At 41.7% G+C, this 14,755-nt stretch overlaps 1 protein-coding gene across 1 annotated transcript; it reads right to left on the bottom strand.

The window, feature by feature from the left end:
• Nucleotides 1–1,870: 1,870 nt before the first annotated feature.
• XRCC2 (X-ray repair cross complementing 2) lies at nt 1,871–13,107 on the bottom strand. Its single transcript, XM_058814996.1, has 3 exons — nt 13,059–13,107; nt 8,642–8,723; nt 1,871–3,049 (listed from the first exon to the last, which is right to left on the bottom strand). Exons 1-3 carry the CDS (start codon nt 13,095–13,097, stop codon nt 2,334–2,336), a joined length of 837 nt encoding a protein of 278 aa, XP_058670979.1. The 5' UTR covers nt 13,098–13,107; the 3' UTR covers nt 1,871–2,333.
• Between the last annotated feature and the right edge of the window lie 1,648 nt (nt 13,108–14,755).

Here is a 14,755-nt window from a genome sequence, read left to right on the forward strand (position 1 = left end):
TGGCATAATTTTGGCAGAGGATGGGGTCAGTGAACTCCCAGATTATGCACTGCCTATCCCTCCTGCAGCATTCCAGGGATATGCAGATGCTCAGCACCTCAGAAATCCAGGCTTGCTATACAGCTAAAACAAATGTGCAGAGCATGAATATTACAATTACCAGAGAATTAAAAAAAAACTGTCTGCATTCAAAGTAAAAATAAAACTGGGAAATTTCAAAATTTCCTGAGGTGCTCTTTTTGATCAACTAGAACTTTGGCTTCATTTCAATTTAGGCATTTCTTTCATAGTACAATGCAAAATACAAACTACATTGTGAAGAATATAAAAGCTTTTTTTTCCAGTTGGGAATGCCAGAACATATCCATTGTTTTCTTCTCAAGCATGTTCTTTAGCAAGTATGATTTTACGAAGAAGTTAATCATCAGTGGAGTTGTATTCTCCAGTGGAAAGGGGGGCTGTTTGGTTTTGATTTTTTTCTAGTAGGAATTACATAGTCCTAAAATTTTCAGATTTTAAAGTTCTCTAGTTCTACTTGAAATTTCCCATTCTTTTTTATAAAAAAAATTCAATAATGCCCTTTATCATAATTCATAATGGAAGTGTCTACACATGGTAAACTATCTAACTTGGGTCCTCTCTAGGCTGAATGTTTTTTTTATTTTTTTTATGTATTTGTGTACTTATGCAGGTTTTGAAATAAAATACATGTTGGTAAGCACAAATGAACTGACATTCTATAAAATCATCAGCTCTGGGGAGATGTTGAAAAGGCAAAGTTTGCTGATGTGTCAGAGTAAAAGAACTGATGGCATGAAGAAGTCATCAGATGGAAGGTTTAAAATGAGAAGGGAAAAAGGGAATTTTTCCCAAAGAAAGAATAATGAAATTGAACTCATTGTGAACAGACACAGTAGAAACCAAGAGTGTAACTGAACCATACAAAGCTGGGATTCCAGACATATATTCTGCTTGAAAAAGCTGCTTCAGAAGTCAGGAAATTCAAAGGTGTCTCACAACAGAGTTTTTTAGGCATCTTCCTCAAAAAGATACTGAGCTAGATACTTCTTATTAATATGCATTTTTGTTAATAATCTCTTCAATCTAAACTATAAAACATGCTGTGCAACATGACTGAACAAACATCGCTGTGAGAAGTATTTCCCCCTTGTTTGAGTAATTTGAATTTGTAAGCTAATGTAAGTTTTTGTATTAAATAATGTACTGTGTGCAATTTTCTTTCTTGTAAAGTACTTTGAAGCTTTCAAAGGGCACTCTAGGTTCATAAATAATGTGCTGTTCTTTGCCAGAACTGTAGGGTATTTCTTGTAAGTTCTGAATGTTCTTTGCCAGAATTGCAACATGCTACATGCCAAATCCTGCACACAAATGTTCTACATGTGGCAAATGCATATTGGTAAAGACCAGAGGCATGGCATTCCTGGATTTCTTAGAGAGACTGGGGAAGGGAAAGAAGTGGGAAGGAATGATGAGGAGAGGCAGAGAAAAAAGTCTGTGCATCATTTTAAAAAATGAAAAACAACAGAAAAACAACCTCCACTCCCAAAATAACCTGTAACTTGCACTTAAGTACTTCCAAAAACTTTTTGTTGTACGCAGCACAAACTCACCCAGAGCTCACCAAAGTACCCAGAGCTGGGTCTTTACTTTTCCTTCAGTTATGGAAACCAGGCCTCTATTTCTTTAATAGCTGAAGATTCTTTAATGCCAGACATTTCTAAGCATCAGAACACCTGCAATCCCTGCTCCTCTGAGCACCCCCTAATGTAAATGGAGAGGCTGAGAGCCAGGAGAAGCAGCACAGTCAGGATCACCACTATTTAGCACACTGTGAAAATGAATCCTCTTCTTCAGGCAAAACTGTCATTTCTTATGCCCAAAGCTGCAGGGAATAAACCAAGGCCAATGTTTATAAAGTGTGAGCTCTGGCCTCTTTGCAACCTCTGCCACAGACAAGTAGGCTCCTACTTCTGCAGCTTGGAAGAGGAGAAGTGTAAAGCAGCAAGACCCAGAAATTCCAACAGGCATTTGGCCACATTGGTTAGACTGCTGAAGGACACCAGGTCTTGTTACTATTTTCTTGATTAAGCACAAATAAGTAATGTCAACAGTCCTCTATAGTTTGGATGGAATTGCTGAAGTAATTAAAAAAATTACCATTCCCTGCCCTTCACTGAATTTCAAGAAAATGGTGACAACAATTATTAATCACCCAGCAACAACCAGGTAGTTGAAAAGTTATGAGAAGGTACTTGGACCTAATCAGGCATTAAGCACCAAGATTTGATAAATGTTTACAAAATAAACTGATGTTAAAACTGAACTCCACATTCTGCAACACTAAATGAACGTTTTACTATCTGGTTTCTTTTGAGGTGGCAAGAAACTACAGTAAAACCTTTGCTGCTGCCAGAATTACACTGCTTAGAGAAAAACATCCTGTGTGTTACCATTTGCTGCCATGATTTACAGAGATATGGTCTGTAGTCTGTATCAGTTTCATGTGGAAGTTTTGAAGGTAAAAAGCCTTCTGCAGAGTTTGCAGATTTCTGCATTAGTGTCTGTGTTGTTGCAAAGAGAATCAAGTGGTGCTGTGTCACAAGCTTTTCAAGGAAGCTAGCACATTTCTTCAGGTTCATCTCCTGCAAGGTAAGACTCTCCCCTCCATTGCTTCTGTCTATCCAATAAAAAGCTGATAAACTGTCTAAAATCAAAACACAGAGCGAGGGGTGAGCACAGAACAGGTTTTCTAGAGAGTAGAGAGTGAGCAGTAACTGAGTGCTGCTACTGCAGCTGACAAGGAAGAGCCTTCCCAGGCACTGCTTTATCATTTCTTCTGTCCCCTGTGCCAGCCTGTTCTCAAGAATGGTGACCAGGCGGAGCATATCGAAGTGGTAATCGGTGTCAACAAACATCACTTCCACTTCCAGTCCTCCCTGTGCCTTGCCAAGGATGCAGCGGGCCAGCAGGTGATAAAGCATTTCTGTTTTGCCTGTCCCTTCTGGGCCATGGAATTCAATAACATCTCCTGTTCAAAAGCAAAGCAGCACGTTGTCAGGTAAGAGCATTTCTACACCAGAGTTGGTTCTCAGTGTTTTCTGAACCAATACTCACTATTCCACAAATTGGAAAATGCATTTTAATCGACATTAATAAAAGGGTTTAAGTCCTGGTCAGCATCCACCAACAGATATTTCAGTTTTCAAGAAAAGCCTCTAAAGTGAAGTTAATCAACTATGAACAAAGACTGAAAGCCTCTGCCAGCACCATCTAGGAGACTTCCACCAAGAAAAGGTTGGCAACTGGATTTCATCTATATCATTACAGGCAGATAGAGGCAGAAGAGGAAGCTGCTACACAAAAGTGGCTAAGAAACCATCTACACTATGCACACACAATTAAGAAATAACAAAGCAGAGGACAAAACAAAAAAAATTACATATTAGATGTCATTACACATAGATATAAAATGCTTTATGTCACAAGATTCCTACAGGAATCTGTGTCTGGTGAAGAAATCACCAATAAGTTTATTTAGCACTTATATTCTCCTGTGGTGATAATGTGAAACTGCTTCTTTTGACAAGGGAGACTCAGGGATTCCTTCAACTCCAGGCAAGGCCTCTGTCTGAAGCAAAGGATCTCTGATCATAAAAGGATTCAGCCTAATTACCTCATCCATGTGGGTCATAAAATACATATCATAAAAATTTAAAATGTTAATTAAAAACAGCATTACACTTCATAAGGAAACCAGTTCTTTTGTTGGATGTGAATGCAAGATACTCTAAAGCCTTATCCAAAGTCTTCTGATGTCTTGTATCAGAGCAAGACCCTAGAAGAAGTTAATTGATTAGCTGCTCTTTATAAATTTCTAATTTTGGGGACGGGATTATTTATTTATGACATTTTGGATTTTATAGGCAGAAGGGTAACCACATGCAGTAAGGAGAATCACACCACTGTAATTGCAGGAAGGTGAGAGATTTCCACGGCCTGGACAAGTGCAAATGGCCTAACAGCTTTCCATAGGGGGATGTGAGAGTGGAGAATTAACTGCAACTTTCCTTCAACATGTTTGTGCCTGCCTGGGTTAACAGGGTTTTTCAAGTCACTGCTCAGCTTCCAGAGGATGTCCTCATTCACAAGTGCCTACCACATCAAGATGCAGTTTGGGATCAGGGGAGCAGGATGGTAGAGAAGAAACCAAGCTCTTCTCCCTTTGCAAGTGTTAAAAGCAATTTACACCTGATGTGACAAGTCTGTCCATTTCAGTGACACTCAGAAATATCATTTATATGAATTTCTGATTCTTTGAAATCTATTAAAAAGCTTGATTGTCTCCTAAGCCCTTATTAAGCTGTTCTGAATGGCTCCCTCACTTCTGAGATGAAAGATAACTACACATCCTGGGACATGAGTTTTTATTTTCTCTTCCTGTGCAGAGGTCACGGGGCCCGACACTGTCACTTGCAGGCAGTGGCTCTGCTGTCACACAGCCTGTGCCAGAGACACAACCACACCCTGGCAGGGTGAGATACCAGCTTGCAAGAGCTCCTCCTAAAAGTGCTGGCTAGGTCATTCCCTCCTATTTTGTCTCTTGCAGGATTTTAGAACAATTGTGTAAGGCAGCTCTTGATAAGGAACAAAGTGTATCTTTTGCCACTAGCTGTGGCACAAAACTTCTGCCACCCTGGTTGGCATTTCTCAATCCAGAGCAGAAACTGAGTGGGGCCAACAGGCAATACTGCTTCACCTGCCTTTACAGCAAAATATGACCTGCTGGATTCAAAAATTCTTCTGGGAAATAAATGCTTCACTTTTTCCATTTGAAGACATTCTAGCAGGGTGTCTGTGTGCTGCAGAATGACACTGGATGAGTTGGTTTTTTTATTGGCAGAAGTAATAAAACTTATTTAAGTAAAAATTCTAAGTTGAATGACAAAAAATCATTCTCAGAGGCTTTTGTGGTGGTGGTTTATAAATGTGAACAGCAAGACAGGCAACCACCCCTCAAAGTTTGTTCAAAACTGCTGAAAGAGATCCACAGCTGCCCTGTAGTTGGACCAAGACACTTGAGTTACTCTGCAAACAGAAACAGCTTGGACTGCAAGAAAACCTCAAGAGAGCTGGGGATTTCTGTGCCTTCCTGATTATCCAAGAGCTGCCCACAAGGAGAACGGGTGCAAAACAGGAGCCATTTATAGCAGCATCTATAAATGTTGGGTTTCATTGAATTAGCAACCAGGCTGTTACAGTAAGATAAGGGGGGAAATTAATTTCTCTGGATCAGAGAGGACAAGCCATGACACAGCAAAGGAGGAAGTGAGGCCAGCAACGTTTTCAAGAAGCCTGACAGTAGGTCACAGAAGAAACAGTGATCACGACCAGCATCATCCATTAATGTCAAAACAAGTTGGAAAGGAGGATTAGTAAAAAGACACTGTCACAGGATGAGTACAGGCTGAGAGGGAGAGCAGGAATAGCACTTTAACATGGAAGAAACTTAATGGGAATTTTTTCTATTAGAACTGGTGTTGGCAGACATTAAACATATCAGTAGATGAATGTTCCATTAGCTTGGCAAAACATGCAGAAGACAAACTAATTGGGTTAATAAAAACTTAAGTTTGTGAAGATTTAACAGATGGAGATGGATGAGTAGAGTGATTTCACATGAAATTCAGCACTAGTGAATTCAAGAGTTAGGTTTTAAGGAGTCCCAGAACACATTGCCTGGCTCAGGGCAGCCAGAGCTGGCTCATTATGGGCAGACTAAAGAGAATAATAGCCCACTCCTATGAATGGGCATGCAGGTTAAACCAAATGATGCTGAAGAAATGTAAATATTTATGTAAGATTAATACATTTTAACTGAAATACTGTGTTCAGTCCTGGTCATCAGTTTGATGTTACATCTTGAATGAGAAGAGCCTTATTTTTGTCTGTAATCAATCCACCAGCAAATGCTGGTTAAACTGTTTTCTGACACTGCAGATACAAACAGGCTGCTGGAACCCTCAGCAATAACTTTGTGTTTCACATTCTAGGCTACCTTGAAGTTCCTGGGCTGGTCATTTACAATATTGTGCAGAAGCTGTCACTATTATTTATACCATTTATAAGTGAAGTAGAAAGGCCTAATATTTATTCCAAGTTAATGTTGGGTGTCATGCAATTGGTGAACATCAGAGCCTTAAACTGACACCCACACCTTCATGCCAGTGGCACAGGGGAAATATGACTGGCAATAGTGGAAGATTATTTAATGCTTGTGTCACTTTTGCTCCATTCCAGAAGAGCTTAAATGGTATGTAATTAATGTACTTATGTGCTCTTAAATATGCAAGTCCATCATAATTAGAAGCAGTGGTTAGAGTATCACATTAATACCTATATTACCTGTCCCTATTTTACAGTACCCTGACATGCAAGTTATGAACACTTAACTAAAATGTAACCTTTGGATACTTTATTGAAACTTCATGTATTTGTTTGAAAAAATGAATAATTTAGGTCTTTGCATTGCTTTAATCACAGCATTTGAGATGAAGAGCTGTTCAGTATTGACTTTATGGGCAACCTATTACAGAATTCCACAGTGACACACTAAAAGTCAAGTCCATGACAAATGGAGAGGTAAGCCTTCAACAGGGATTTAAGACTGAATAATGTGAACACACATCAAAATAACACATGGCCTCACATGAATACTGTGGTATTAAAAGACAAAGCAAAAATGCAATAAAAGGTGAAGTCCATTTATATATATACAGCTAAAGGGCTGTGCTAATATGTTAGGCAGCTTCATTAATGTCAGCCAAAAAGCATGACCAGTATGGGTAATAATTGATACCATTTGTTGGAAGCAGAAGAAAAATACAAGTGCTTCAAAAGCTCAATGACTCTGTTGGCACAGAGAAACCAGTGATGCATTTTAGAAGGTTTCCAGCCATGTCAGAACTGAGGTTCTGGAACAGTCTTCAGACAGACATGAACAACCTACAAAGCTTCAAGAGCAAAGCAGATCATTTGATATGAAATTATGTAACACTGTGGACTGCAGTAAGGGCAGTTCATAATCCCCAAGAAAACATCTTAAAATCTGTTTGACCAATACATAGCCAGTTCAGTCTCAAACATTTGTTTGTTGTGTGTAAAGTTGACTAAAAAATACCAAACATCCAGACTAAAAGATTGTTTAATATTTATGTTTTGAAAAAAAATACACTAATATCTCATTTTCTAAAAAACATAGGAATTTGAGAGTCTTGTGAAGCATACACTAATTTCACTCCTGGCCCTTAATTCTTCTTGTGAGTAACATAGCAGAAAATGAGAGAATTCAGAAATGAGAGAATTTAAATATTCTTGTGCTCTACTTGCACTGGCTTAGCAGTATTTCTCCATCCTTTATCATTATTATGTCACACTGGAAACTTTCAGGGCAGGAATCATGTACTGCTAAAGCCCACATGTGTTTTCTAGTGCTGCAAAACAACACACAAAGTGTCTCACAGTGACTCTGTTTGAAGATTAAGCATCATCTCTCATCCAATTATCCTGATTCTTTTTATTGCCTTTTCTGCTCTTTATTCTGAACATTCCATATTTGTGGGAATTCAAACTGCAGATAAGTGTGCTGCTAACCACTGAAGCCACATATTTGCCCTATGAATCCACTCACTCACACATAAATTCCACAACAGTAGCACCTCACCATTGATCCTCACTGTTTGCCACTCATATGCCTTTTTTCATACATATTTTTAGTCTTGTGTAATCAGAGTTGTCTCTTCCATAGTGAAATTCATGAAATTTCACACAATCTGGAAAATCACTCTGACTTCCTGAATAGTGTGTTATTTTCTGTTTAGTTCACTAATTTCTTTCATTAAAATATCCAACCTTGATCTTAAATTTTCTTGTACTGGTGTCATTGAAAGGTTAGCCCGGTTCTCCAATCTGAAATTCTCATTTATTCACTGAAGGTCTTCATGAGCTATGTTGATCCTGCATTGTGAACTCATTCAAACTAATTAGTACCTATGGCCATAATGGAATTGTTTATGAAGTTCTATTCTAAGCATACTTAGGATTGTCCAGGTCAAGACTGAATGGCATGATGAGCTGGCTTTGTGTGCTCATGCTCCTTACCCTAATTTACCCAGACAACTTTGTATCACTGAACTCTCTGCTATTTACTGAACCTCATGTTCTTTGCAAATTTCTGCAGTTATGACTTTGTGGTCATTGTCTAGACCACTGATTTAAAAAAAAACAAACAAAGAGGTTTAATGACAGACTCTAGAACAAATTGCTGGAAAACTACTGACACTGACCAATGTGTTTGGTATTTACTCACCTACACCTGTGTCTTGATATGCATAAAATAGATTTTGAGGCCTATTTAATAATGTTTGGAAGGGTGACTTTGCATTATTCCATTTTATCTAGATTGCATTGAACCATATCAAAAATTAGAATTCTGATCTAGGGCAAAATAATTTACTTGTATGCTTATCTCTATTGATAGAAATATAGAGAGATAGAAATACAGAAATATAGAATACTTCTACATGAACATTTTTCCCTAAATGGGATGAAGACACATTTTTACCATGAACAGGAGATCCTTCCTCAGCAAACAGACAAGGCTCCAGATTCTTCAGAGAACTTCTGCCCTCGAGTCGTGCACGCAGCTTTTAAAGACAAGGCAAAGAGCCACGCTGTTAACTTTAAATAATGAACCCCAGGACACAAATTTAAATGATTTTAAGAACTGACAGTTTTCTATGACAGTCCTATTGAAAGATTAGTCTGATTTTAAAAGTGTTTTCATAAATACATATGGAAATGCGTAGTCTGGAGTAGAGCAACAGAAGGTCCCAGCTTTACAAACAACAAGCACACAAATTCAGTGGCAGTGAGGACTGGAGATATGAGGAGAAATCAAGTTTAAAAAGCAAAGGCTGCTCAGGGACATTAGTGAGAGGGATCACCTCCAGTCCACAGCAGTGCTGCCATTCCAAAGAACAAAGGGAAAGAACATCATTTGTAACAACCAAAAAAAACCCTCCAAACCTCCAAAAAAATTACTGGCTGAGAGCTGAAACCTTACCCATCAACAATCCCCCGAGCCAGCCTCTCTGAGCATTTCTAAGTAAAACCATGTGCATTTCACCTGAGAGGTTACACAGGACTCCTCTGGGCTACAATCCTATTATATCATAGTTACTTGTTCAAACAGAGTATGGATTAAGAATGTTCAAAAGTAATTAGTCACCAGTGGCTCTGCAAGAACCTTTCTAAAGCAAGCTTGAATTTGTTAAGCAAGTTCTCCAAAGCCCCTCATAAAATAAGCCCATTGTAAAACTAATTACTTCAAAGATCATGGAAGTTTCTTAAATTGAGAGGTATTTGCATAGCAAGCAGACAGGTATTCACAAAACCTGTGTTGTTATTAGTTCTGGCACACTGTGTAAAGGAAGAATGAACATTTTCCCTGGTACTGGAGCTGCTGTTCCCTACATGTATTCCCATACATGGGAAAGGACTTTACTGGGATGCTCAGTGTCACCAGAGCACCTACCCTGGGGCCAAATACTACATTCTACAAGGCATCCAGGTGTCATTTAGAGATCTGAACACAACAAATCCTGTTCAGTTTTATCCCATCCTCAAGACTAAAAGAGCAGTGAGCACACACCTTCAAACAACTGCTGCCTTCTCTTGCTTTCCTCCTTGTCATATCCCTGAGCAACACTTGCTCTGAATGATCTTTAAAGTTCTTTAAACAGTTGTGTGTGTGTGTTTGCCTTTAAGAGTAAAAAATTAAATGGTCCTGAATTTGCTTGAAGTGGTCACAATGGGAATGTAAGTGTGACATTTTCATTGACATTTTCAGAGTCCCTTCCATTAACAAAATGTCAATGTGTTTGCCTTGGCCTCTTCACACCTACCCAGGAGAATTTTCTGATTCATCCTCTGAAGGGCCAAAAAAACCCTCAAACTGACCTTGCTCTGGATCAGCAGATCCTCCCATTACACTTCTCACATTTGTGCAGCACTAAACACACAGTGAACTCCTGGGAACCAGCAGGGTTCCATGATCTGGACAAAGCAAACATCCAGATGGACACACACACACAAGAACACAGGAGTTAACTCGGGGCACATAAACCAGCAGCTCTCAACTACCAAGAGGGCCTTGGCAGGCCCTGCATGTGCAGCTCTCCTGCTGCCAGGGCCTGGCCACCAGCAGGGAGAGGCTGCACCCACAGGGAGAAGAACCAGGAATCTCTCACCCCTTTGTCAGCAGTGGATGTTGAGGGAAAAAGGAAAACCACCACAGGCTGCTGCTTTCTGATGCTCTGCACTGCTCACAGAGGAAGCACTGCTGCAGCACACAGGGATAACAGGGGCTCAGTGATGGGCACTGCTGGGACCAGCAGTCACAACTTCTGCTGGCCCAAACACATTGCTGCAGCCTCCTGCTCCTACATTAATTTGTACATTTACAAATATATCCTGTGCAGTTTATTTTACCTGGAACAGTGAGCCCCTGTGTCCTCTTAGACTATCAACTCTTTAAGTTTACTGAGAGTAAATTGATCAGTATGGTTTAAATATGAATCTGTCGTTATTTAAATGACAAGTTTATGGATTAATTTAAAATAAGTACAGGTGCTTTCTCTGAGCACTGCTCATGAAGGTAATTTATGGTAATTTGCTGATGATGGCACACCTGTGTTTTTATCCAGCTTGTATTTACTTCCGAGTTCTGAAGCAGAGTCTCCAAAGGCACTTGCCTCATTAGTGCCATGCTGGGAGCCACGGGGTTCCTGGCACAAACAGGCAACAATTTTCCTTCAGCTCTCACAAAGGTTTGTCCACAGTGCAGCACAAGTGATGGGAGCACAGCTGAGACACCACACAGGCACCCCTCACCTCTGCCCACGTTACACAGGGACGGCACAGGCTGCTCCAGGGGAGCCTCTCCCATTCTGCCTCCCCTCCTGTTCTTCTGGAATATGAGGGGGGAGAAATCCCCAGCATGTAAAGGGTGATCTCAGGGTGGGTGTCAGGTGCCCCAAGCTTTGTCACACACGATGGACAGAAGGACAGACAGCACCCCTGGAGAGAACCTTGGAGCGGGAAGAGCTTAGAAAAAAATCCCAACTCAATTTCAAATCCCCTATTAGAGATTTCTGATTCTATAATCAAAGTGTAGGTGCTCATTTTTTCCTCCATAAGCCTTTCTTCATCTTTTTTTACACAAAACACCGCCCTTTAGCAACCTGCTAGTCGTAGCTCCTCACTCTTAGGTATTCTTTGAAAATGCAATTATGCCAGCAAGGAACTGCACAGATGTGCAGTTACACGTAGAGAATAAGCTGTGCAGCAAAAGTTCAGCAGCAGCTGGGATAAGTGTCAATAATGATGAAGCTGATGGGACTCAAGTATTTCAGCTACACCTTTTATAATTTATTTTCCTTTTAATAAACAGATATGCATATGGACAGTCCCACCGACTAATGCAGGACATGCTTGTGCTCTGTTGGTTCCAACAGAGCTGTGCATCAATGCAAGCACACACGTAGGTCTTGTCAGGAATGAGAGATTACTTCATTAAAATGTTAAAGAAATTCAAATTAAATACTCCAGCTCTGGTAGAGGCTGTGAGCTAACCTACAGGCTATTTACACATACAAACCTATCTCGAGTACTAGACAAAATTTAATTCTCAACCACTATAACCACTCTGATTGAGCTTTTGTAAACTTTGGGCATGAAGACATATGCAAGCCATTTATCATTTCTTTTACTGTGATAAACCAAAGGTGTTTTGCAAGAAGTTCTAATTTGTTGTATTAATTATATTCAATAATAAAAGCACAATACTGCGGTCTCAGTATAACTCAGTAAAATCTGACTTTATGCATGAGACTATTTAAAGAAGTATTGGTTTAAATTAAGTGTTTTCTGTTTCAAGTGCTTTTACCATTTTTTGTCTGGACATTCTGTATTCATACATTGACTTTTCTTAACCCATTGGTCTTCAACTCCTCCCTTGTTCCAGATTGGATATCCATCCATCCATCCATTGCAGGCAGTTGATGCCACGAGCATTCCCTGTCAGCACCACTCATGTGGACAAACAAATCCATTTATCCCTTGGACAAAGAGCACACCTCATATCCTTAATTCACATCTATTTGCCAATAGTGGACATCTGATACTAATTTTTTTTAAGTGTCAAAAGGGCTTAAAAGCCCAAGTCCCACTAAAAACCACACAGAGCTTTAACAATAAATATTATCACACTTTTCTGTTTTATGTGAACTATTCAGCATGTTCCGGTATAGTTACACACAAATCTCCAAGCAATTAAGTTGCTGATCGAAAGTGGAAGTTTCTAACAAATAAAACATCGAGAGATGGGAAAAAACCTAATAAAACAACACAAAATCCCAAAACTCAAACCTCTTTTCTCCTAAAGAGGAGGAAAGCAATTCCACCTTACAAAATGTTTATTTACAGAATCATAACGCTGGAAGAGACCTTTAAGACCATCAAGTCCGAACCTTTAAAGGAAACCTTCCTTACAGGTCTCCTTCCTTAGGCATCCCCTCCAATGCCTGGGAGGGGAGCGCGAAGGGAATATTTATAAAAGAATTATCGAGACACCCGAACCAAGAAGCGCCCGCGGCAGGAATCCACCGCATCCGACATAAAGGCAGAACATGGCCCCAGGGAACCCCGATCCCTCCGGGATCCGCGGGAAATCCAGCGGGAAATCCAGCGGGAAGCCCCGCGGCCTCCCGGGGGCGGAACTCCCTCCCTCCTTCCCTCCCTCACGCACCGCCCCCTCAGGAGGCCCCGCGGGGGCTCCCCCGCGCCCGCCCGTGGCGGTGAGGGGAGGAGGCTCAGCGCTCCCCTTTTCCCCTGGCTACAGCCTCGCCCCGCTCTCCCCGCCCGTGTACCCGGGCCCGGGGCTGCGGGGAGCGGGGAGCGGGGCGGGGGCCGCGCCTCACCTGCGTGCCCGACTCCGCCCCGCCGGACGCGTCACCCATGGCGGCCCCGCGGCCCCGCGCCCGCCGCCGCCCCGCAGCGCCCCCGCCCGGCCGCGCCCTCTGCGCCTGCGCGGCTCGGCCCCCCGGGAGCGCGGGGAGGAGCCTGAAGGCTGTGGAGTCGCAGGTTCGAGTCCCGCCTCCGGCTCGATTCACCCTGCCCACCCGCCCGACCTTCCTACGCGGTTTAGGATTCCTTGGGCACGGCCGGGAGAATCACAGAGTCAAATAGGTTGGAAAAGAGCTCTGGAGTCATCGAGTACAACTTGTGACTGAACACCACCATGCCAAGCAGATCATGGCACTGAGTGCCATGTCCAGTCTTTCCTTAAATGTTGTATTGCACTAAACCAGAGATCAATCTTACACTTAAACAGCTCCAGGGACGGTGACTCCGCCGCCTCCCTGGACTGTCATTCCAGTGTCTAATAATTCCTTCCAAGAATAAATTCTTCCTGCTGTCCAACCTAAACCTCCTCTGGCACAACTTACAACCACATCTTCTCATCATATCCTGAGTTACCTGAGGGAAGAACCTGACTCCCACCCAAAGACAAGTTGTTTATTTATTTTTAAGGACTTTTCTTTCTCCAGATGTGTCTGGGTTTTTTCTGCTCCTGCTGGAAAGCAGCAGGAGGCTGGGCTGGTGTGACTCAGGGGATGCTCCTTGGTGGCACTGGGCAGCTGTGACTCAAGGGAAGCTCGTTCGCGTGGCTGCGATTAAACTCTTGACGCCTGCGAAATTGCTCTTTGCCAAAGCCAGCTCTCAATTATGGCTTAAATTAAAAGGGGTTTAGAGCATTTTTGAGAAGTCCCTGGAATGAACGGGGCTTGCGTGGTGTGTGATGCTCTGAGGCAGGAGCTGATGGTCAGCAGCTTGGTCACACCAGCAGCCTGTGGTCAGCAGCAGGACCTGCTCCTCCCGCGCCACGGCCCATCCACTGCAGTTGTGCAACCTGGGCAGGCAAGAGGGATGGGCACAGGGAGAACACAGGAGAACCTGTTTGTTTTTTCCATAGGCTAAATGCAAAACCAGCAGGATAAGAATAGCAGCTCCCAGTATCTGCATATCAAAGAGCAGCAGTGATACCATCCCTTCAGGTCTAGGAGGTTATCGGTGATACTGCACGTCCTTACAGTCAGGAGGAGAAACTGGTGGTGGAGTTCTCTGCTTCTTCAAAGAAATCATGTTTGTCTATACAAAAGACTTTCTACTAGCATGTACCACAACAAAAAAATCTAACCTCAGATGCAAGGCATTAGCTTTGTTTACTCTTTCAACCCTTTTTCAGCCCAAAATACAGAGCTCCAATGCAAAACACACTGCTGCTGCCACTTGACTAACTCCAGATGGATGGCACCAGATAGATTTAACCCAACTCAAACCTCTAGTTTTGGTGCCCAGTCCTAATTCTGCTCATTAAAGTACAGAAGGGAGATGGTTGCTCTGCACAGCCAAAGTAGTCTTTGTCTTTTTCTTGTATGGATACATGTGCCAAATTTTCAGAGGCATGGTGAGAAAGACTTGGATGGCCATGGGGAGGGCACAAAAATGCAACTACAATACTTTTGGTTTCATTGTATTGAAGGAAGTTTCTTCTTCGTATTTGTTCCTTCTTTGTATTTCTTCTGTGTTTTGGAAGAAGTCTACATAAGGGACA

This window comes from Ammospiza caudacuta, chromosome 1 (genome assembly GCF_027887145.1).
Source record: "Ammospiza caudacuta isolate bAmmCau1 chromosome 1, bAmmCau1.pri, whole genome shotgun sequence".
NCBI classification, from domain to species: Eukaryota; Metazoa; Chordata; class Aves; order Passeriformes; family Passerellidae; genus Ammospiza; species Ammospiza caudacuta.

Excerpts from the sequence above, each read along its gene's own strand:
- XRCC2 (XM_058814996.1), bottom strand. The coding sequence starts at position 13,097 with ATGGGTGACGCGTCCGGCGGGGCGGAGTCGGGCACGCAG. Across the intron at positions 8,724-13,058 it reads GGGCGGAGTCGGGCACGCAG|CTGCGTGCACGACTCGAGGG; the intron begins GTGAGGCGCGGC and ends TGTCTTTAAAAG. Across the intron at positions 3,050-8,641 it reads GGAAGGATCTCCTGTTCATG|GAGATGTTATTGAATTCCAT; the intron begins GTAAAAATGTGT and ends GCTTTTGAACAG.